This window comes from Verticillium alfalfae, genomic scaffold (assembly GCF_000150825.1).
Source record: "Verticillium alfalfae VaMs.102 supercont1.7 genomic scaffold, whole genome shotgun sequence".
In the NCBI taxonomy this organism is placed as follows: domain Eukaryota; kingdom Fungi; phylum Ascomycota; class Sordariomycetes; order Glomerellales; family Plectosphaerellaceae; genus Verticillium; species Verticillium alfalfae.
This window is the reverse complement of record NW_003315032.1, coordinates 1,433,409-1,456,193: the sequence shown is the minus strand read 5'-3', so window position 1 is coordinate 1,456,193 and position 22,785 is coordinate 1,433,409. Positions and strand designations below refer to the sequence as shown.

Sequence of the window (22,785 nt, the reverse complement as noted above, 5' to 3'; positions counted from 1 at the left end):
ATTGTATTCTTTTTTTTATCGGTGTATCTTGTCAGCGCGGAGTTTGGACATCTCTTCCGGAAAGATTCGGCCACGGGATGTTAACGGCCAACCAAACAAATGAAACGAAAGCGAAAGGGAAAGGCGCAGTAGGCGTTTTTTTGACATTCTGTTTTGATCTCCCTTGTGCTTTCACAGGAGGTGGGGAGGCGCCTTCGTCGACCGAGATGGTCCGACATGTTTTTTTTATGGAGGAGGTTCTTCTCTTGTCACGCGGGTTTCTCGGAACGCAATGGTGCTCGCTTTTGGTTTTGATCAACAGACCTAGAGCGGGAGACAACATTTTCATCAGAGACATGAAAGACTGTTTACAGGTTCACATTTTGATCGTGCCTGAAAACGGGCGACGGTGGACATTTGAGGGGGAATGCGCCTGCCGGGCTGGTGTGGTTGGCAGAGCGGGTAGGCCTTGATGGAAGATACCACGTAGAGAAGAATTCTTGAGCCCAGACGCTCGTCATCTCCAATATCGTACGAATCACTGTGATTGTGATGAACGTGTCTAACAGGACGAAAATGACAGGACGGAAATGACAAGTCAAGCGTCGCTTTTCAAAACACAGCAGTCATGGATGCCATGAGCAGCAGCCTTCGAATAACTTTGGTCCCTGAATGCTACCATCGATCTATGAGAGGCCTGCCCACCCTTGCCACCGACTGGTAAAGACCACCGTTCCCATGCTGTCAGAACAGGGGCCGGATACACCCACTGAACCAGCGCCCTGCCATGGACCCCAATCACGAGCCCGTCACCGCCGCCGGAATACAACTCGACAACGCCGGCAGCCTGCTGCAAGCCCGCTGCAACTGCAAAAGGTGCGCTGATGGCAGAAGGGGGGGAGCCAGGGGGGGAGGGACAGGAACGAAATTAACGCGTCAGCCCAGCGCAAGAGCACAGAATGGGTGGGAGCCGGGCCCGGAGGCGCTGCTCGCTGGTGCTGCGTGTGATATGCTGTAGAGGCACCTCTGGGCACAGCCCTCCACAGACAACATACCTACCTACGACAGACTACGTACAACAGCCGGCCGACGACAGCCAGCCTTCGACCCCAACCTCCAGCGGGGCATGACAGAGCACGGCCGTTGGTCCCGAGACAAGAACACCTCACTCACACCACCACAGCTTGATGACGGTAACACCGAATCACCGCCCGTGAGCGGGAGTAGGCGCATCGAGACAAGGGCGACTGGGCGACGGACTGAACAAGCGCACGCACGCTTGGTCATAACTGGGCTTTTTTTCCAGAAAGTGGTATGGCTTTCCCGTCACAAGCCTGGAGCTACTGCGCCCAAGTGTGTGTGAAGCAAGTCTTCAGCCCTTCTCACCAGCCATACCGAAAGCAGCCCCATTCTCTTCATCACGCTGCTTTTGTGACTTGTAGTCTGTCGAGTCATCCATCACACAACCCGACGGGGGAGGGCACAAGATTGACGCCAGCAAAGCAGTAGCAGGACAGGCTGATTGGGTTGCTGTCAGGGAAGAGGGTGCCTCCCGAGCGAGCACGCACATCATTTGCGCCCTCGTCCGCCCTGTTTTTTTTTTCTTCCCCTGTAGTCTTTGCTTTCGGGTGCGGCAGACGGCTGGGTGCAGGAGGCGGTTTAGGGGGAGAGGGGATGGACAGGGTGGGCGCAGCGACACCGGGCCCCCTTCTCCCGCCCTGCCTTGCGTGTGTGTGTGTCTCTCTCCTCTCTCTGTCTCTTTTGTGTGTCTCCTCGCTATGCATTTTTGTCAAGTGATAAGTGAGGCAACAGTGAGAGACAGACACGGCAACGGGCGGACGGGTGTGGCAGCGATGGCCCTGTCTGGTTGGGCGGCGGTATCGAGACCAGGCGGCTTCACCCCCCCGTTCGGAGAGGAAGGGGTGCATGGCCTGTGCGACGATGATCGCTCGCTGACACAAGAGAGGCAGTATTGAGTATTGGCGAGGCGGATGTGCATGTGCTTCTTCCCTACCGGGCGTCTCGCGAGCATCCAAGGGGGGACGGCGGCGGCAGTGTGTGGTTGGGTTGCTGCACCCACACGGCAGAGAGATTGAACGCAGACAACTGAGAAACAAGAGCACCCGGTTGACAAGACCTGCCAGCCAACTGCCCGCATGTCACTTGCAGGACGAAGCTAATGACATTCGGTCGCGCTGCAGATGGCTGCGTCGGCAGCGAGGTGGTTGGTGGTTGGTGACTTGGGAGGGCTGACGTCGAAAGGGATCGAAGGATGCAAATCCTCATGCTGCCGTCACGCCTGGCTGCTGCTGCTGCTCCTCGCATCCCATCGCAAGCCCCTCTTCCTCCTGATCGTACTGGTCAGGGCGATCCAACCATCCTTCCACCCAATCCATCGCTCGGCTTCACTTCCCTCCCAGCCGCGGTTCCTTAGCATCTCGAAATCCCATCTCCTATACTCACTAACGGAGTAGCTCACTCTATTTCTTCTCTGCCCACCCCGGTCGGACCGCGCCCCACGAAAGGCCAAGACGTCACCAGACCCACGAGTCGAACAATGATCACCGCCCTCCCCGTCGCCGGTCGCAGTCCAACGATGCTTGGCAACGCCTGCGCGCAGGACCACCGGCTGGCCCGACGCAGTAGCTCCGCAGTAGCCCTGCGAGTCGGGGCGAACGCGACTCGCCAGCCTGGGTCGCCTGTACCATGTCGACCCCAGGTGGGCGACCAGGCGAGCAAGCGAGCGGGCTAGCGACTCGACGCCGTTGGGTGTTCACTGGCGGCGTCCAATAGATTGGCCAGAGAGGTATGGTCTCCCAAAGAGAGACAGAGAGAGAGAGAGAGAGAGAGAGAAATCGGGCGCCGGGAGCGATGGATGGTGGTGGGTCGATGCAACGCGCGTGGCCTTTGGCTTGGCTCTCCTTCTCGTTCCTTTTTTTTCACCTCTTGGCAGGCCTGCTGATGATCTTCCCCTTTGACGCCACGTCCCCTCTCCTCCCCTCCTCCGCTTGAGTGGTTCGTCCGCCTGCTTACTTTCGTCCCTGCTAGCCTTGCCCTTCTAGGCGAGCTCGCGTCTGGCTAGAAGCCCGCCTGGACGATTGAACGCCCCCTCTCGACTGCCTAGTGCGTCCTATGGCGATCATTGGGTGATGCCTTGCTCGAGCAGTGCGTCCACCCAAGAATCTAAGACCCAAGAAAGCCAACAGACGCAACCGGCTGGCGGTGTGAGTGCAACCCCGTCCACTCTTACCTCGTAGCGCCTTTCTCGACCGTGCAACCTCTACCCACGACTGGCCCTTTGTGAGGTGCTGGTGGAGGCGCCTTCGTGGTCTGGAAGGGCCCTTTCGTGTTGCCTGCTGCCGAAACTTGACGGGCGTGTCCAACGATCTGCTCACTTCTCATCCCTTGCCTTGCTTGAGGAGGACACTGAACGACCATGCGACTTGCTCGACGCCTCTGGATGCTTGCAGCAATTCAGGGTGTCTAATGCCTAGCCTGGATGGCGCTCCTGGGCTTGCAGACACATGGGCTCATCACGGTCCTCCGGCAGTTGGTTTGGGACTCGTCGAAACAGCTCACCAACCACCATCCACGTGAGCCGAGATGCCACTACTTACCGACCCAGATCTCCTTCCCAGGCTCATCTGGCGCGGAGTTTTAGACCAGAGTCAGCAAAACATGACTCCAAAGCCGTCCTCGCAGTGACCATCCTTGCCTGCTTGCCGTCTCGATGGGCTGCTGAACGGCAGCGACCGCCTTGACCGCAGAAACCCGCTCCCGAGCCTGCCAAGTCCTGCGATCTGCGATTTGGTGGTCTTGAATAATTTCTACATTACGAAAATCAAGTGCTAGTGACATGCCCCGCCGCTTGCTGGACCAGATCGCCAACCGCTCCATGGGTCTGGACTTGCTTGCCGTACTGCTGAGCAAAAAAATCCCACTGTCCGAGCCACGACTTGGAAAACTTAGCTGACCACGGACCTCGTAGATTTCATCTCTGGGACGTCCTCTATGGCCCTAAGATTTGGCAACCCTGGTCTGCGAACGGCTTGACAGGTGGTGTGGCTGGTCCGAGATGACGATGGACATCCAACATCCCGATCTGCCGACAATGCTCTGACAACCCGGAGTCGGCAGGCAAGATTTGCCACTCCGTGAAAGCACCGGCGCTCAGGCGCATCCGGGCGAAGCCATTTCCCCCCAGGATGCCGCATGCCGTCTGAACCACTGCCCGCCGTGCCAAACCCTCCACCAGTCGTTACTAGTGGCTTCGAGCTGAGGGCCAGGAGGTAGCCAAGGTACCGTAGTGTCATGTCCACGAGTGCTGCCACGTCAGGGTGGCTGTCGTCTGCGGGCGCCGCGCTATCTCGTCCAGCGATCACGGTTGCTCGAGGTCGCGCGGGGAAGCTCCCCTGACCGCAGCATCGAACACCCCTCCTCTGCACCGCTTGATGCTTGCAAACCGAGCCTCCTCCACCTTCTCAAGCCTCTATTCCTCGTGCGCCGAGTGGTGTGACGAGCGCGCTACTGGCCTGCTCCCATGGCTGCAGTAGTGCCAACCGCCATTGATTCAGAGAAAGCCATGGGCTGACTAGCGTTCTTCTGACATGGCGACCATCATTCGAGATCGACTTCATGTTTGGGCCTGCCTTTTGCATTTTCATCATCACGCGCTGGCGGCTCATCACAGTCTCAAGTTTGTCGAGGAAGGCTACGGCGTGACATCGGTCTATGTGTGCTGACCCGATGCCACCACCTCGTCCGGGGAGAAGCCGCCCACGACGCCAGTCTTTCTGTTTCCCGAACCAACTTTGGCGTCAAGGCATCTGTCCAGATAGACGGTTTCCGAGCCCCACACAACCAGAGTTTCGGGTTGCCGTCTATCCTCAGAGGCCGTCAGCCTCTGACATTTATCTGAGCGGCCGGGTCCCAGCCACACCCTATGTGGTGCCTCACTGATCTTAGGTAGCTGGACGCTTGCCACAAATAACTCCTAGTTGTGAGGGACTCTCAGGAGAGAGAGGCTGGGGATCGTCGGTCTATCCTCCTTGAGTTCGAGACGGTGGCCGTGACGGTCCCGAGGCTGACGCCGCTGGCGCCCACTTGGCCGTGCCGTCAGACACTTCTCGGCTGGCCGGCCATTGCGGACGGGGATAACTCTGGACGCCTGGCCCTGACGGCGCGCCTATGCTAGTTTGCATTGCCCAGCGGGCTCTCGCTGCCTCGGCTTACTACTTCAGCAGCAGACGCGTCTTACGCGTGGCCGCACGGTTTCGGGGAGCGGCTGATGGTTCCAGGCTACTTGTTGGTCTCGTATGCCTCTTCCTCGGCGCTGGATAGACCTCGTGTCGGAGGGCCCCGATGGATTTGATGACTATCTCGATTGTCGGGATACGTGAGATGCCGGCCAACCTAGTCATCAATGTGCTTCGAGTTGCCGATATGCAAGGGAAAATAACGAGCACGCGCCAGAGCCTGTTTGAGCATCTGCAGCCATGACCGTCACAAAATGTCACCATCGAAAGCCGAATAGGGGGCAATCGTGCTCACCCACCGCCGTCGGTCTTGACACCTTGCGAAGGTTTGGTCGAGGCGCACGAAACTCGCCTTGGCACTCGCACTGGAGGGGGGCCCGTGAGTGGAGATTGAGTTCACGATGACTCGTGGCCGGGCGATATGCCCACCCCCCGACCCGACTGGCGTCATGGTGGTTGGTGCTTTGGAATAGCTGCTGCGCCACGCAAACTCTGAGAATCCGGGGGAGGCGCTATGGCTGCGGGTGCTTCCGACGGGCTTCGACGGACTTGATGGCTCGATGACACAGTGGCCGCCATGGCTGGCCATCTGATCCCTTTCCCGAATCCCGAGACACGAGGCCAGTCTGTCACGGTGATGGGGTTATGGTAGGCCAGTCGATGATCTTTGGGAAGAGCTGGCCTGAGGGACATGGCCCTTGTTGGGGTGACTTGCCTTAGAATTGCTGATAATTTGTGATACTCTGAGTTTGTCGATCTGGTCGGCTCCTAGGACGTATCCCAGAGTCTGCAAGCGTCGGGGACCGGCTGCTTCCTCGGCGGGTTGGTAGACTGCATCAGATTGTGAGGCGGCTCTACGTGCAGTGAGCTTTGGAGAAGACCGGCCGGCAGCGATCATCAGAAAGTGAATCGAAGTTTGGACAGGAAGTCGGCTGGCATGATAGTTTGAAGCCTCGGAACTTCAGTTGCCCCTCGGTAAGATTTGGAGGTGGACTCTGCGAACTTTCACTGCTGATCTGCGACTTCCGGCTGAGCAGCCTTGGAACTGTGCGACCCAGGTCCGACTTGTGGTGGCAGAAACCCAATACGGGTCCTCGTCGTCGGCCACATGAAATCAAAGCGTATCTAATGAGATGACCTACGAGAGAAGTATCACCCAAGGGCGTCAGGGCGCTCGAGAACATGCATGTGGCTGACCGCATCTAGTCACAGATCATGGGCAAAACCTCAAAGGTTGACCGGGCTAAGGAGGCTGGCTGTAGGTATCCAGGTTGCAGGTCATCACGAGGAAGGGGCCTCAGTTCACAAGTCAATCAAGCCTTTTGCTTTTGAGTATGAAAGGAAACTGGATGAAAGGAAAGAAAAGAATCGAAAACAAAGAAAATCTCGTCCATTTTCTCCTCAGTCTCTCGACAACATCTCTCCCTGTCTCACCTTACTCCAGCTCCTCTGACCCTGCTCAGTTACTGGGCTTGATGGGACCACCAGGCACCGGCTGCTCAGGCACAAGAGGCCCGCCAGGCACAGGATTCTCGGGTACAATAGGACCACCGGGCACCGGAACTTCAGGCTTGATCGGGCCGCCTGGGACGGGCACCTCAGGAACGATGGGCCCAGCTTCAACCTTCTCACCGCAGGCAATGAGGGCAGCGATGATGGCTTGCTCGAGGTTCCAGATCTCGTACGGGGGTTGAGGGCCGTAGATGATGAGCAGGCTTGTCAGGGTGGCTCGCAGACCGATAACATCCTGAGGACGGCATCCACCGATGGTGAAGACCTGCCGCTTTGATGAGATGCCAAAGGTGGTCTTGGCTTCGCCTAGGATGAATGTATCAACGGTGATACCCTTCGAGGAGAGAATGTCGGCAAGATGGAGAAGAATGAGGTATACGCCGAAGGAAGGGTGATTGTTCTCGTCGTAGGGCTTCAGGAGCACGTAGTAGGCATCATGAAGAGCCTTGAGCTCAATGTCCTCGGTGCGCCTCTCCGGGGCTTTTTTAATCGGGGCAGACTCTTCTCTCTTACCCGGCTTGAGGATGGTGGTAGGTGTCGAAGGCGCCGGCCAGAATATCGGAAGGGATGGTTTGCCGGGAATCAACGTCACCGTCGGAGGGCCGAGTCCGTATTGCCTGGCCTCCACCGCCTGGGGCTCAACCCGAGTCGGGGCGGCACTGCCAAAGGCCCCAAGGCTGACCAGGGCCAGCGAGAAAACACGCATGGCGGATGCTTGACTCTGAAATGGCGAGAGCCTGGAAGCCTGAATACCATTCAGAAAGATGGAGCTGGTTCCTCAATTTATATAGCTTCGTCCTCGGCCTTCATAGCTCTCAGTATGCCGTTAGCATAAGCTCTTTCGCCTGATCGAGATCCCAAATGTTGGCGCTTCTTTGGTTGCCAAGAGAGTCTGATAGAGGTAGCAAGAAATCAAAAATAGGAGCCATTTAGATTGAAATGTCATTATCCAGACTGTGGCACTCACGATCCCCTCACGCTACCATGCCAAAGTCAGTCAGGTAACGGTATCTTTCGTTCTAGGCACGGTGCTACCAGAGCTGCCTCCGCCCTGAGCAACTACTTTCGGGAGACGAGGTTGCTTCCGAAGCGGACAGATCCCATTCTGGCAACAAACCCACGAAAACATCATGTGTTGCAGCCGAATGTTGGCCACCGGTCCGGGCAGCGGATATTTGCAACGTTGGACCCTCAGCCTACCATGGGCGCTTCAGCCGCAACTTGCCCAGGGTCTTTAAGCAGCGTAATGCTACGCAGAAAAGGTAACAATAACAGATGAGAAGCTTCCGGTTCGTCAAGCACTAGATGGGAGAGATAAATCGACCGTGTATGCGGTTAGACGCCTCCAAATTATCGTGACATCGCGTCAATGTCGTCAACTCTGAGCCAGCCTGCTCACTGGAAGAATCATTCAAGGTGTAGGCCCAGCTGATGGCCTTAAAGGATGGGACGGTGGCGTCGGAAGCCTACCAAATGTTCCGCTGGGAAAGATTTTGTTTTGGCCACAGATACTATATCCATTTCACCGCCAGCGCATCTGCCCTCCGACAATGAAGCTTGCAGTCGGTACCGAGCGGGGTGCGTACCCTCCACGATGCAGTGCGAATAGCCTGGCCGGTTGAAAGCTCGAGTTCGCACCTGCAATGACACGCTGTCGCTAGACGATCACAGGTGAACCAAAGTTGTCGAACCACTTTATAACATATGCGCCTGACGTATCCATTGGCGAAGCAGGTCACTATAAGTCTAAAAGGGCCAACATGGCTATCCGGGTCAGCCACGCAGACAACCACCGGATCCGAATTGCCACCGAAAGCAATCTATTCCCGGGGCTTACGCCTACCGAGTCTCACGACCCATTGTTGACAGATGTGGCTCGTGGTCAAGAAGAGCGGCAGGTTCGAAACCTTGATCATGAGCAGGTATCAGATAATCGCGGAGGGAGGTCTTTCACGGTTCAAAGGTAAATATAAATGATCTTGAAATGAATAGTGGTATCAGCAGACAAAACATCATGATTCATCTACATCGTCATTCAAGTCCAAGGACGAGATCATCTTCTCCAAAACGCCGACCAGGCTCCCATAAACTGCCTCTTGCAACCGCGGTTTTGAAAGATCGTCACCGTATCCAAAATCACACCGCAGACACTTCCGGGTGATTTCGCCGTATTGTGGCCCCAAAGCGAAGCGCCCACTGGCCAGTTTGCGGATATTAACGATATCTTCCAGCGTCTCGACGTCTAGCCTCACCCAGCGATCGATCTGCAGCAAGGCGACACCAAGGCTATGTAGTGCCATGTTGTCGATACCGCAGAGAAGCCTTTCGTACTCTCCAACTTGGCCTGCGGCGGGGTCTTCTGGACATAGCACGCCTTCCATCGACTCAGCTGCTTGTCGCTGGGCGTGTCCCTGAGCGAACCCCACACCGACATGAAGTGTGTTCAACGACCTTGCCAGATCATCGTTATCAGTCGGAAAGATGGAGAGATCTTGTAATTGCCACATGTCGCGCAGCCACGGAGTTGAGTGAAACTTGAGGACGGCTGAGACAAGAGACCGAGCAAGTTTGAGGCGATCCAACATGGTCACATACTCAGCGGCCGTTGGTTCAAATACCTGGCTTATCGGGACTGGGTCCCGATTCGCTTTCCTACAGATGGACTGCTGAAATCCTGGGTAAAACGAATGGCGGTACCCTGCCTCTGACTCGATGTCAAGATGGCCGAGGCATCCTGAAGAGTCTTGGCCTGATGCAGGCGGTGATTTGCTGGTCAACTCCATGCAGACGTCTTTCGAAGCACGAAGATCACACGAGCTTCGACAGGTGGCTTTCTTAGACCGACGAAAAGCTCCTTTGGGTGACCCGAGGCAAGGAGACGATGATGTGACAGTTGTCTCAGTGACCTTGACGGTTTTGAGTCGTTTCGAAGGTCGTTGTACCTCACCATCGGCAGGGGGCATCATGGCCGGGATTTGGGGCGATTCGATCCATTCGAGGTTTTGGGAGCGTACTTCGAGCTCGACCAATGTCGCATATAGAGTATTCCTGACTTGCGTGTGGCAGACAATGGCGATGTCCATCTGAATTTCGTCATCGACCAGGTCTGTCTCGATGAAAAGTTTGACGAGATGCCTCATATGTCCCTCCTGGCTGCAATTCCAGGCTCCAGCCAGTGCATCGTGGAGAGCTTTTGAGGCTCGCCGTATCCTCAATAGCCTCGCCCATTCACCTGCTGGAGGACACTTGGTTTTGATCTGGATGGCTGTCTTGAGTTTGTCGAGCTCAGCGATCTGCTCCCTCATAGCTGTGAGGCCCTCTGTGGATTGCTTTAACTCATCGAGGGCTGAAATGTAATTTTTCTCATTAATCACCACTTTGACACCGTCTTGGACCCTACGGAGTCTCCGGAGCGTATCTTTCATACGTTCTCCCTGTGAAATGACTTTTAGATGGCGAAGTACAGGAGAGGGGCATGCCACAGACTGACCTTCTGCTGTAGCCCATGGACTACGTCAAAGCCTCGCAGCTGCTCTTCGAGCTCGCACAGCGCCTCATGGCAGGCTTCCACGCTTCCTTTGTATGCTTCTAGATTTTTGCCCAACCATCGGGCGATCGCGTCGTCGAGGCTAGGATCAGTCCATCTTTCGTGGCCAGGATCAGCCATCATCTCGTCAATCGCATCATCATTTGGCAGGACGAGTCGGAGCAACAAGTGGCACTCGTTCTCAAAGACACTGCGTTGAACTGAAAGTGCGACCTGAAAACGTTTGATCTTCTTCGAATAATGTCGGTATGTCTTCAGGTTTATCGCGACAGCCTTATATGAAGTGATGACGAGGCCCACGAGTGGTACAATGCCGAGTGCCAGTTCGGCCATACTGTCGCACTTCTGACCAGTCGAGCCTGTCGGTCTTTTCTGCTTTCGCGACAGCTTAGAGAGATCACATACACGACAACAGAGCTGGTGGGTAGACCGCGAATATGATCTTTTCCAGGGCTGCCAAGGCTGTGCCTAGTCGGCCCCTGTAGGAGGCCCTCATTCACAGCCCCTGCGCAGCAGTGCAGCACACAGCCCGAACCACCCCTGCTCGGGCTGGTTGCGCGTACAGCTGCAGGTCATCCATTATGCATCGAGAGATGACCTGTGATTTGCCAGCATCATTCGTGGCACTGCCTCAAGGTCGCTGACGGTTGGGCGCTTCTCCTTCCAGGCACTCTGAATGAAGGTCGCTTCAGCAGCTTTGCGATGTCTACTCAGATCTTAGCACTTCCCAACTACAAAATTTCGTTCGGCGGCGGCATTGCAGACGAGAATCATGCCTCCGCATGAGGCGAAAACACGACATGCCAAACCTCTGTCACGACAGAAGGAGAACCTTGACCTCTCGCGCGTCGACGAATGGGACATCAGCGCCGCCTTCTCGGATTCCAAGAGCGTGACGAGCCGGCTTTGCATCGAGGTTGTAAGAGCATTCAGGAGCGTCCTTCGACATGTGAAATCTCGCAAGGACCTTCCGCGCTCTCTGTCGCATCGCCTGGACAAGAGCTGTGGTTCTCTTACGCTATGGGCGGCAGGGTATGGTGTGCGTGAGGGTGAGCTCGACGATGCCCTTGCCAAGTCACGGTCGTTGCGACGATCGATCTCTGAGTTGTTGGTGAGCGTTGGCAAAGCTGTTTCAGAGGGTATGTGGTGGACAATCGGCCGGTTGATCTGGCTCTACTGACCAAAAGCAGAACTCATACCAAGGCTGGGATTGGGAGATGATGCTTGCGTAGACGTATCTTCTCTGAGAGCTGCGACTGCGGACGCCTCAGCGGCGTTGTCGGAGGATCGACGTCGTCGCAATCAGGCCTCGCCCGATGCAAAAGATGAAAGCAGCAGCAGCAGCAGTTGTTTTTCATCTGGGGAGGAAATGAACGGGCTCGACGATGCAATGGAAGACATTGCCAACGCGGTCCGTTGCCTCCTCGACCTTGACCCCATCATTAAGGCGCCTGCAGCAGATCAAATTCAACCAGAGGAGCACGTGAATCCATCGGTTGAGATATCCTGGAGCCCCCACCAGCTGTACTCAGATCGGATTGCGTATCGGTTTCCACTGGCTCATGGCGAGCTCGTGGACAGGCTCGCACGGGCTAACCTGACCCGATTTCAGAGGACACAGATCGAGCGACGACGGAACGTCTTGACTGAGCAAGAGCCTGAACAATGTACGGTCTCCAGTGTTGTCGAAGCTGACCAAGTCAGTCGCACAGAAGGCAGTACGAAGTTCAACGATTCAGGCTTAGGCTCTTCGGTCCGGACGGCGAGCTCTTATGCCGAAACGACAATGTCCTATCGCCAGAACGAAAGCCATTCTGTCCGCATTCCCCCTCTGCCAGCCGGAGCGAAACTCGGCATTTTTTTCGAGTGCATGGCCTGTAACCGGACGATCTCTATTAGGAGCAACTCTGCTTGGAAGTATGCTGCCACCTTGTGCCGGGAAACATCTGCAGATTCAATGCTTATCATGACACAGGAAGCACCTCTACCTGGATTTGAAACCCTGGGTCTGCCACGACATGTCTTGTGCGTATGGAGATAAGCCTTTCCCCAATCGCCGGGAATGGGTGAACCACCTTGCTCAACATCACGACTTTGAGGTATCCTCGGAGTCCATCAACTGCCCCCTCTGCCACGAGAAGATGCCAGAGGACAAGCTCAAAGTCATCGCTCATCTGGCCGCACACTTAGAAGAGATTTCTCTGGCAGCTCTTCCCCCCTCGGCCGAGTCGGAGGAGAACTCGTCACATACCGAAGAGGGGTCTAGTGACAGCGACTCAGTTGCTGAACCCCCGACCAGAAGAAGAGCAGTGCATAAAGATGGTACTTTGGAAACCCGGGGAGAGTCCTTCGGTCAAGTCCCAGATATCACGAGAAGAAGGAGTCCTGACGATGCTGAAAAAGGGGATAAGTCAACTCCACTCGACCAAGAAGATGAGAGCATGGTTAGCCGGCCCGATCTTCCTGAGACTCACCACTCAAGACGGTTCTTGAGGTTTGTTTGTCGCGACCCAGCCAGTGTCGGCGTCCAAACCACCGTCGAGCCTGTTGTGCCCTTGGCAACCTGTGCAGATTGTCGAGATGGTAGGAAATGGCGATGGTTCAGCGGAGCCGTCAACCACCTCCATCAATTTCACTTCAGACAAGGTGCTCCTAAGAAGGGATTGCAGGCTCAGGCGTACGATGCCGACGAAGGTGCGCAACTCAGACTGGCGTTGGAAGACTGGATCGACACTATAGACATTCGCGGCAAAGCCAGAGAAACATTGGAGGCTGTTGCATCGATGTCGAAAAGTCAAGATCGATCTACTGCAGGGAAGCTCGCAAACAAAGAATTCAAGTCTGACGATGCATTCTTGCCACCAGCCTTTGGACAAGAACCTCCCGCTGCCCACGGAACAGGTGGCTCTAGCATAACTGATGGAAACAACGGAATAGAAGCCTTGAATCAAAGACACCAGAGTTCTCATGGACAGCAACTTGAGAGGGAAACACCGTTGGTGGGGGCGTCTGAGAGATCGCGCCAAGCTCATGTCGCAACAGGTAATCCGAATTTCTCTTGCCGATTGTGTGTACATCGTCAGGGAGCAGATGGGTTCAAGACACGGGGTGAGCTCCTCAGGCACATTCGGGCTTCGCATAGTGACGATGGTAATCTGCTCATTGAAGAAACCCGCCTGTTGAGTCAAGATCTGGAGCAACGGCGCATGTTGGTACCGGAAGTGCCACATGCCATACCAAGGGCATATTCGATTAACGCACAGAATCAGCACCCCGAACACAAGGACGATAATCCGGAACAAACTGAATCTAACCTCGGATTTTTGGGGATCTCTCCAACCCAGACAGAGCAGGTCATTGCCAGTTTCAAAAAGCTTCATTCGGACACGGAAACACGGCATGGTGGAGAAATCATCAAAGACCACTCTCTCTACAAAAATGCTACTCCCGGGCCTGACGGGTCATATCACTGCCCGTGGGAAGATCAGGCGTCATGCGATCATGAGCCAACCTTGTACAAGGTGAACTACCAGTGAGTCGTGTTCCTCCATCCAAAAGTGTTTCCCCTTACTAATCCAAATATGTACCATTAGCAGCTATATCGATGCCCACTTAATACCTTACCGATGCAAGGCCCCAACCTGCGAGGTGCTTCGTTTCTCCTCACTAGCGGACCTTCTGAGACACGAGCGCGTAGTGCACAATAAGCATAATGTCGGTGCTAGGCCCTTCCGGTGTTCCTACGAGGGCTGCGATCGCTCCCTCGTTGGGAATGGGTTCCCTCGCGCATGGAACCTGCGGGACCACTTACGCCGTGTACACGGTGATAAGGAGAGCGGACCGTCGCAGCTCATGGACTCCCCTAGAGAGGAGACTCAAGCCCGTCCTTGGAAGTGCCCCGATTCAAGTTGCAAGTACCACAAGGACGGCTGGGCCACAGAGAAGGAACTGAGCCGCCACGTTGACGACAAGCATGGCTCTGCGCCTCCCGTGTACCAGTGCCAATTCCCACCCTGCCCCTACAAGTCAAAACGCGAGTCCAACTGCAAGCAGCATATGGAAAAGGCCCACGGGTGGGAGTACAGCCGTACCAAGGCCAGTGGCCGCAGAGACTCAAGCCGGCGGCATTGAAGGCTTCAATCAAGGCGAGAGACCTGGTGCAATAATTGCCCCTGCAGTGTTCCCCTCCGAGGATGATGAGATCACATTTTCTCCTTTCGAGGGCTATGGCCGAGACACGAGAAAGCTAGAAACACCCCCCTCATTACAACATGGGCTGCCATACGACCCAAAGCAAGCATACCTCCCTGAGCAAGAGGACGAGACGCTTGTCTCGCCCAGCCAAACAACAGTGTGGCATGATTCACGGCCAATAGCTATATGCGCCAAAGAGGGCTGTGGTATCCAGACTCTTAGAAGCCCATTCTGCATTTACCACAAGTGCCTTCTTCCAGAATGCTTCGCACCTGTCGCCCGACACGTTGGCGGATACTGTCTGACACACTGCTGCGCTATGCCTGTGTGCTTGAATGGAAAGGCTGATAATAATGACGCCAATGGCCTGTGTCTCGACCATGCCCGAGGAGGCCTGCAGGAGGCGAAGACCTCAGCCCCTTCTTCCGAGCAACACTCCAGCTTTGTTGATGAACCAGGGAAGCGCAAAGATGAGCCTCAGGATTTTGGAGCAAGAGAGGCGAACACCCGCCTGGGGGAGCAGCGCAGACTGCGAGAAATATATACCGGGGCGTCTGAGGAGTTTGTGCTTGAGAGCTCAGCACCAACCCGAAGCGTACCTGATCTCTCAACTACATATTCCACAGGGCTGAGCATGGGTTCTGCGCAGACACCTCTGATGGGTGACACACCCCGACGTAAGTTCCTAAAGCGGAGATAGACCATCGGCATTCGCGACTAGAGAGTCCTTGAGGACGCATCTTTCCATGAAGGCTAACATCCTCGTTATAGCAAGCGGCAACCGAATCGCCCGCACAATGACGGATGCGCCCAGCGATGCGCCCGCCAACACAAACCTGTTTGGATCGTACCTGTCTTCCGACGGCTGGAGTGACAGCGATTCATTCCTCGACTTCGACGACCACTTGCGCAGCCTTGAACCGGACGGATTCTCACTCCTTCCACGGCCGACTGGTGCCGGCGACGGTCCGCCGCCGGACGACCGGCCCGAGGCGATGAGCATAGCGCCCGTGCTGAACGATGGCGCGGCGCCGCCGCTCTGCCCCAGCCACGGCACGTTCCTCCCGTCCCATCATCCGCGAACGAGCCGATGCAGGGGTCTGAAGGGGTTGATACGAACGAAGAAGCCTTGTTTAAGCAAATCGGGGAAGCGATGGGCATACCGATTGGAGATGATGTAACGCTGGCGTCGGCCGGGGCTGAAAGTCCGCGACCACGGCAAAACTGATTCGCAGACGAAGCGGCAGAACCCCGGTCATGAGACGTAGTGACGACGCTCCTGAGCCGCGGTTGAGCATACGGCAATCATTATTCGGGGGAAGTGAACATCTCCGGGGCCGATGATGACGGCGAAGAGTCCCCAGTACACCCAAGGGGCCCAAAGTTGGCTGGCTTCATACACACTGGAGGAACCTTAGCAGCCCGAATACTTCACGATTGACGACCATTTGCAAGCAACGAGCAGTCGAATTCAATTAGTTTGACTACCTCATTCCCAGTGCAAATCCCACCCTAGCCGTGCTCTGTCCTTTATCAAACAAGTAAACGCCACGCCTGCTTCGCAGTGCGATGAGAATTTTTGATGCTCCACAGCACTCCCTCCGTCCATCTTGATACTGGGCCTTCTGCCCCTGCGTCAACTGAGGCGGCTCGCCATGCCACCCATGTAAGGAAAATGAAAAGTCGTCATGTTGGAGCCCTTCAGCGGGTAAACCGAGAAGAATGTACAGGGAAGAGAAAGAGAAAAAAGCATGCATGCTTCTTCGTCATGCCAAACGCTGGCAAGAATGTAGTGTGCAAGAAGAAAAAGGCGTTGAATGATTCCGCTCATCCGCCTGGGCTAGTAAAGCCTCTCGTCATCCCCGACCATCTCCTCTTCCTCAACGTAGCCCGCCTCACTCATCTCGCGCTCCCGCTCCAGAGCCAGCCGCGTCTGGTGCCACATGCTAAACTTGGGCTCCAGCTGCGGCGACACGACGGACGCTTTGAGAAGACCGCGTTTGTGGAGACGGCGTCTGTGTTGTATCCTCGCGTAGGCATCGAGGGACGTCATCTTGACATGACGAATGTCGACACCGTTGATCCAGTCCCACGCGTCGAGATACGCGTCAGAAGCCTCCTCGGCAAGATGGGCGTAAAGCTGGCGGCCGCGGCCGTTGGTGAGGGCGGCGTCGAGCTTGACTGGAATGGCGGTACCCCAAGTTGGGTCGTTGACGTCGTAGATGCAAGGTGTGGTAGAGCAGAATTCGGGACGGCAGTAACGAGCGCATGTTGCTGTTTCGGCGGCATACCAGACCGAGAAGAGAGTGACAAGAAGACCAAGGAGGCTGAGGCGGAAGGGGTTGGTTTGGTAGAGCCGGGGTAAGGGAAAGTGGACGTAGGAGACTGGGGCACGAGGAATAGAATGGGAGAGACAGTCAGGGCACGTGTCGCTGTGGTCCAAGTGCTGATGACTGGGAACGACCTTGGTGGGCGGCTTGTCAGACGGCTTGTCCGCCGAGCGTTGCTCCTTGAAGTCTGCCAAGGCCAGGGCAGAAGGTTTGATGTCCACTTCATGCTCTTCCTTCTTGGTATCGAGGACGTCAGTGTGGGCGAGATTGTCCTCCAAACGTTCGATGCCTTGCTTGGCGGCGTGAATGTTCTGGAGCCCGTTCTTGAGGGACTTGGTGATTCGGTCGTACCGCTCCAGCTCGCTGTGATCCGCCTCGTTGATGACTGGTTTGTTGGCGAGCTCCTCACGCTGACTTGACAGCTCGTTGAGGATGGATTCAATCTCGGGAGAGGGTGCGTTATCAAGCCTGCCAAGCTTAAAGAGTTCTTCGAAATCGTCGAGTGTTGAGTCCTCAAGAGAGTATGTACGCTGAATGTCGCGCAGATCGTCCTTGACCGTCGGCGGCTTCACTGAGTTTATCAGCGGGCGGCGATTCTTAGGCAGCGACCGCGCTCTCTGACGGATTGTTGACGTCGTCGACGTTGGGTAGTCGAGCGCTTGTTCGTGCGTATCGTGGACACTTCCAGAAGACTTCGACCTGGACCTGGACCTGGGTGCCTCTGCCGAAGAAGCGGAGGACTTTCGATGGGAAGGGGCTCTATCTTTGTTGCCTGTGATTTCGGGGATTTCTTTGAGGAGGTCCGAAACCTTTTCCGTCTCCTTCTCTTCCACTTTGAACGGCGCAGGCGTCTCGACGTATGCGCCCGTGATCCTTGGCGTCGGCATGGACAAGGGGTCTCGTCGCAGAGGTCGTGGCGTCTCCTCAACCAGGTCATCGTCGGAGTCCTCCTCGCTGGACGGTTCAATCGATGGGGCCCGGACGGAACCGCGCTCCGACTGGTTATCCGTTGGCGCAAACAGGTTCATCTCGCCTTCGATTCGATCCGTGGGGTCATTGTCAGACAGGGCCACGCTCGTTCTCTTTCCCTTATTAGAGTCGATGGAGCGGTTTCGCCGGATCCCGAGAAAGTTGACCGAGGGCTTCGCCTTATCCGAGTCTTGGCCTTCTGACGTAGGAGCTTTCTTCGAGTCGGCGCTGTTTCGTCGCGAGCGCGAGGCGTTGCGGCTGTGCGCTTCTTCAGCTTCTCTATCGAAAGCGAGGGACTTCCTGACGTCCAGGCTAGAGTGACGAGAATGCGCGGCCTTCCTCGGGGCCTCGTTCGTCGTTTCGGTTAACTTTGTTCTCGATACTGTCTCCTCTGCCTCCTTTGCAGAGGGTGCTGATTGCGCGACAGCAGGATTGGAATTCTTTTTAATATGAGAGGCCTGTTGAACTGGAGGCTCCGCAGATTTCTTGTCATTTGGCCTTGAACAGAAATCTTGCTGCTTTAGCTTTTCTATACGAGCTTCCACAGCAGCTTCAGTATGAGCTTCTACTCCGGCTTCTGTACGAGCTTCTGGTGCTGGACTGGTACTGGCTGCCCGTGCCAGTCTTCTCAGAAGATCCCGGGAATCCGAGCGCGTGTGACCGAGACCTGGTCTCGAGGTTTCCGGTACATCAACCTGCTGTGGCGCCTCCTGAAACACAGGTGCCGGCTCAGCGTTCGTCGTCTTGGCCTCCTCATGTTCGTTTGGCTTGCGGTAAACCGTCACAGGTGTGTTGGGAACACGCTCGCCGTCGTCCTTGGACAAGGTGCGCCTGTGGGTCGGGCTCTTATTGCTCGAGGGCTCCTGGACAGACTGGCGGTTGGGACGGGGCGCCGCTTCGGGCGAGAGTGATCTCGACATGTTGAACTCGCGTATGTCATCCAGGCGACTCGCAGCGAGAGCCTTCTTCGACGTGAACGCCTTCTCGCGCTCTCTGATCTCGTCTAGCTTGGTGTTCTTCGGCAGGTCGTCCTCCCGTCCGGCAAAGGCCTCTTCGACCTCGCGCTCGCGCTGTCGGATGTCGTCGAGCTTGGTATTTATAGCCACGTCTTGGTTCCGCTCAAAGGCTGCATCATTGGCGAACATGCGCGAGGCGACATCCCCCGTAAGAGTGTCCAGGTTCATTCGCGGGCTGTCCGAGAATTGCAGGTCGCCGGCCGTGAAGTCGTCCTCGATCTGCCAAGCAAAGTCTTTGTTGGGAGAACGCCCCTCCAGCTTGGGGACAATGGCGGATGTGGGTCGGGAAGAAGGCGGTGTGGGTTCCTGGGGCTTGTCGGCCTCAACCTCGACCGAGGGGAGGGGTATGTCGGCGGAATCCTCTTTGAAGGTTTTCCCTTCTTTCACGGCAGCGGCTTTCTGCTCCTCGCGGGTCAAGAGATGCGTCACCCAGCCCTTGGGCACGTGTCCCTTGGCAAATGCCGCTGGTCGAGGGCTCGTACCGCTGAGGCTGCCGGTGCTCGTCTTCTTCGCCAGCGTCTGGCCCGTCTCGGCAATCTTGGGTCCTATCCTCGAGTTGCCGAAGAGACTAGCCCGGCGACTCGGCGAGATGGACGAGTGCCGCTGCTGCTGCTGCTGCTGCTGCTGTTGGGCGTAGGCGCTCAGTCGGCGTTCGAAACTGCCAGTGCTCGAGGTGCTGTCGGCCGAGTGCCCGCCCTCGTCTTCAGAGATGGCGCTGTCGGCGTGTCGCGGGCGTGCGTTCTTGATATCGAGGGGCCCCTTGCTCAGCATCCTGCGCAGACGGCCGTCGTCCGAGGCCGGCAGGGAGTGGCGGGGTCGAGGCGCAGGGCTCGGGGAGCCGTCGATGGGCAGGGGCGACAGGCGTCGAGTCCGCGGCGCCGATGCGAAGCGGTGTTCTTCGGCCTCGGCCATTTTGTAGGCGTCAGCAATGGACATGGACCCCCTCGCCTTGGAGAAGACGCCGGCAGCGGAGCTTGGTCGGGGTATGCGCGATGCACTGTCGGCGCTGTGGTTCGAGGCGATGGATGGTGAGGGAGAGACCGAGCCGGGGCGGGGGATCATGGAGCCGACGGCGAGGGCGTGGCCATCGGAATATGCATTTCTGGCCATGCCGGGTCTCGTGTCGTTGGTGTAGGGGACCCCACCAAGACTCTCTCGGGAGGGCTTCTGGAAGAGCGGCTTCCGGCCGCCTTTGTTGATGACGAGAGGTAAAGAGCTGCGTCCATTGGTACGTGTAGCCAAAGGGCCTGTCTCATGCTGTCGTGTGTCCATGTCGGTGGAGCTCTTGGGGGAGGTGGGTGGTGGTGCCGATTCGAGGCAATGTCGAGCAAGAGTCGGTGTGCGTTTGGTGGGTGGCAGCGGTGATCAGAGTGTGGGTAGGTGCATGATACCTGGGTGTCTCGAGACAAGTCGCGTCATGACAGGATCGCGGGGTCCAAAGAGAGAGAAAGAGAGAGAGAGAGAGAGAGAAAGTAAACTGTATCCCCAGTTCAGGACAAGGAGGAGAACGTTCGCCGACACGATCCGGTCACAGAACAGAGTCGTGGCCAGAAAGGGATATGGCCACTGTTTGGATGCTCGCCAAAAAAAGAAAGGGCAGCAGAGCTCAGGAGATGAAGCGCGTCGAGGAGGAGCACGGGCCGCCAGATGGGGATCCACCGTTGTTGATGGCAGGGTCCGTCTCGGCTCCGTCGGGTTAGCGTTATTGCAATAGGCCTTGCCCAGGTACGTACCCACGTGCCTAGGCAAGGCACCTTAGGTAGGGACAGTGCCTGGGTCATTGAGACAATGTACCTGAGCACAGTACATAGGTGCCTACCTTGCCTACCTACCTACTTACCTAGTAAGCTTACCTAGGCAACTAGGTTAGCAGGCAGGCACGTTGCACAAGCTGCGTCGTACCTGGAAGCAGGCGCGAATGGTGCTGTGCATGCCTGTCCTGCTTGATCATAGGCCAATGGCAACTGCCTCCAATACAATGCACTGAAACACCAGAAAACAATCGTATCTAGCTCCAAGAACAATACAAACTCGTTGCATTCAACACCAACTGCGACCACATTCTTTCTCTAGTCATGATCACCCGTCCGGCGTTCTCGGAGCCCAGTCTCTCATGGGCCCCACATGTCGCCAGCAGCCCGTCGGCATGCCCCTTGCCCGATTCCCGTGCGTGCAAGGTCTCTGGTCTGGGATCTGGGATCTGGGGTCTGGGATCTGGGATCTGGGTCCTGCACCTTCGTCAACGTCGTGGCTGAGGCTTTGGTTTGGCGGACTGTTAAGAACCCCCGACCACGCGCTCAGCCCTACGCATTTCTCTGCCGCTTGCGCAAGCGACTGACTTGCTTGTTTCCTTGGAACCTCGCTCTGCTCCAAGCAACCCATAATGGCCGGTCAGATTGTAGTAAGGCCTTGTGGCCAGCTGTGAGTCTCTTCACAACCAGGCCCTTCCCCCTTCCCACTCCTGACACACAAACAGGGAACAGTATTCCACCTCGAGACATTCATTGGGCATCTACTTTGCTGTGTCGACCACCTGTCGCTATCATGTGCCTTCCGAACTTGGCAACACCAAGGCTCTGCGTCCCGCCATTGAGCAAGCCGTGGCCCAAGTTGTCTTGAAGCAGCCGTTTATGCGTGTCGGCATCACCGGCGAAGACTCGAAGCAGCCGAATTTTGTTCACGTCGCTGTCATCGATCTCTCCGCCCAGATTCGATGGCTCGAACCGATTGAAGTGGCCTCGGCCGATGCCATGCTCGAAAAGCAGCTTGCCGTGCAGTTGGGCACCCGCTGGCCTGACCTCGACACGCGCCCGCCATGGAAGGTCACCGCCGTACCTGTGAATGCGCGTGATGGGCATCTCACTGCCCTCGACATTGTGTACACCTTTCATCACGCCATTGGCGACGGTACCAGCTCCGCCATCTTCCACAAACAGCTCCTTGAAGCTCTTTCCAAGCCGGCACCCGTTCCTTCTCTATCCTCAGCCGGCCTTCTCACCCTCTCCGAACCTGCTGTCCTGCCGCCGCCCCAGGAAGAGCTCATCAAATTCTCCATCAGCTGGCCCTTTTTCCTGCGAACCCTCTGGAAAGCCTTCGGTCCCGACTTCCTCAAAGCAAAGCCGAACCCCGTCCCCTGGACCGGCAATCACGTCAATCTGGCCAATTCCTTTCAGACCAACGTTTGCCTCTTCACCCTGCCCGCCGCGACATCCTCGGCCCTCCTCGCCGCCGCCCGCGCCAACGCGACGACTCTGACACCGCTCTACCACGCCCTGGCCCTCCTCTCCTTTGCCCGCCGCCTGCCCGCCACTACGGCCCCCAAGTTCGTCCACGGCTCTTCCATCAGCGCGCGGCGCCTCGTCGATCCCGCCGTCCTCGACACGTCCTCGCAAATGGCCGTCCTCGTCACCTCTCTCATCCACCCTGACACGGCTGCCATGACTTCGCAGTTCCGCGCCCGCCACGGCTCCGACCTCGACTCGCTCGTCTGGCAAGCTGCGTCGGCCATTGCCACCTCCTTCCACGACAAGATTGCGTCCCTGCCCCGCGACGACGTTACGGGCCTGCTCAAATGGGTCGGCGACTGGCATGCCTACCTGCGCCAAGCCGACGGCAAGCCCCACGACTGGACGTGGGAGGTCAGCAACCTCGGTGCCCTCAAGGCCGTGGGCGACAACGGGTGGGGCATCACGCGGGCCGTGTTCGCGCAGTCGGCGCTCATGTCGGGGCCGGCGATGACGCTGAATCTCGCGGGGGTCGTGGGCGGAGAGATTTCGGGGACCATGACGTGCAGGAGAAGACTGTGAGTGCCGAGCTCGTCGAGGGCGTAGTGGGCGATCTTGCCGAGTGGTCGAGGAGGCTTGCTGAGGAGGGCACATTGGATTGTAGGTGTTGGGGGGGGGGGGGGGATGAAAACCGGCTAGGGCTTATGAATAAAGGTTTAATAACGACTGACGGAATTTTTCATCTGCTTTGCTACCGCC

General features: G+C 56.7%; 7 protein-coding genes across 7 annotated transcripts; 4 read left to right on the top strand and 3 right to left on the bottom strand.

Annotated features, from left to right (window-relative positions):
• Nucleotides 1-6,693: 6,693 nt before the first annotated feature.
• On the bottom strand, nt 6,694-7,452 carry VDBG_06287 (predicted protein; the record flags this gene model as incomplete). The annotated part of the gene is made up of 1 exon (XM_003003798.1): nt 6,694-7,452. The coding sequence occupies one exon, from the start codon at nt 7,450-7,452 to the stop codon at nt 6,694-6,696; it is 759 nt and encodes a 252-aa protein (XP_003003844.1).
• A 1,259-nt stretch (nt 7,453-8,711) lies between these two features.
• Nucleotides 8,712-10,647, bottom strand: VDBG_06286 (conserved hypothetical protein; the record flags this gene model as incomplete). Its single annotated transcript, XM_003003797.1, has 2 exons — nt 8,712-10,180; nt 10,237-10,647. The coding sequence occupies 2 exons, from the start codon at nt 10,411-10,413 to the stop codon at nt 8,759-8,761; spliced, it is 1,599 nt and encodes a 532-aa protein (XP_003003843.1).
• A 418-nt stretch (nt 10,648-11,065) lies between these two features.
• VDBG_06285 (predicted protein) lies at nt 11,066-11,473 on the top strand (the record flags this gene model as incomplete). Its single annotated transcript, XM_003003796.1, has 1 exon — nt 11,066-11,473. One exon carries the CDS (start codon nt 11,066-11,068, stop codon nt 11,471-11,473), a length of 408 nt encoding a protein of 135 aa, XP_003003842.1.
• A 961-nt stretch (nt 11,474-12,434) lies between these two features.
• VDBG_06284 (conserved hypothetical protein) lies at nt 12,435-14,424 on the top strand (the record flags this gene model as incomplete). Its single annotated transcript, XM_003003795.1, has 2 exons — nt 12,435-13,825; nt 14,019-14,424. The coding sequence occupies 2 exons, from the start codon at nt 12,435-12,437 to the stop codon at nt 14,422-14,424; spliced, it is 1,797 nt and encodes a 598-aa protein (XP_003003841.1).
• Nucleotides 14,425-14,806: 382 nt separating this feature from the next.
• VDBG_06283 (predicted protein) lies at nt 14,807-15,668 on the top strand (the record flags this gene model as incomplete). The annotated part of the gene is made up of 2 exons (XM_003003794.1): nt 14,807-15,164; nt 15,259-15,668. 2 exons carry the CDS (start codon nt 14,807-14,809, stop codon nt 15,666-15,668), a joined length of 768 nt encoding a protein of 255 aa, XP_003003840.1.
• A 659-nt stretch (nt 15,669-16,327) lies between these two features.
• Nucleotides 16,328-20,074, bottom strand: VDBG_06282 (conserved hypothetical protein; the record flags this gene model as incomplete). The annotated part of the gene is made up of 2 exons (XM_003003793.1): nt 16,328-18,063; nt 18,448-20,074. The coding sequence occupies 2 exons, from the start codon at nt 20,072-20,074 to the stop codon at nt 16,328-16,330; spliced, it is 3,363 nt and encodes a 1,120-aa protein (XP_003003839.1).
• Nucleotides 20,075-20,926: 852 nt separating this feature from the next.
• VDBG_06281 (conserved hypothetical protein) lies at nt 20,927-22,608 on the top strand (the record flags this gene model as incomplete). The annotated part of the gene is made up of 2 exons (XM_003003792.1): nt 20,927-21,223; nt 21,286-22,608. The coding sequence occupies 2 exons, from the start codon at nt 20,927-20,929 to the stop codon at nt 22,606-22,608; spliced, it is 1,620 nt and encodes a 539-aa protein (XP_003003838.1).
• Between the last annotated feature and the right edge of the window lie 177 nt (nt 22,609-22,785).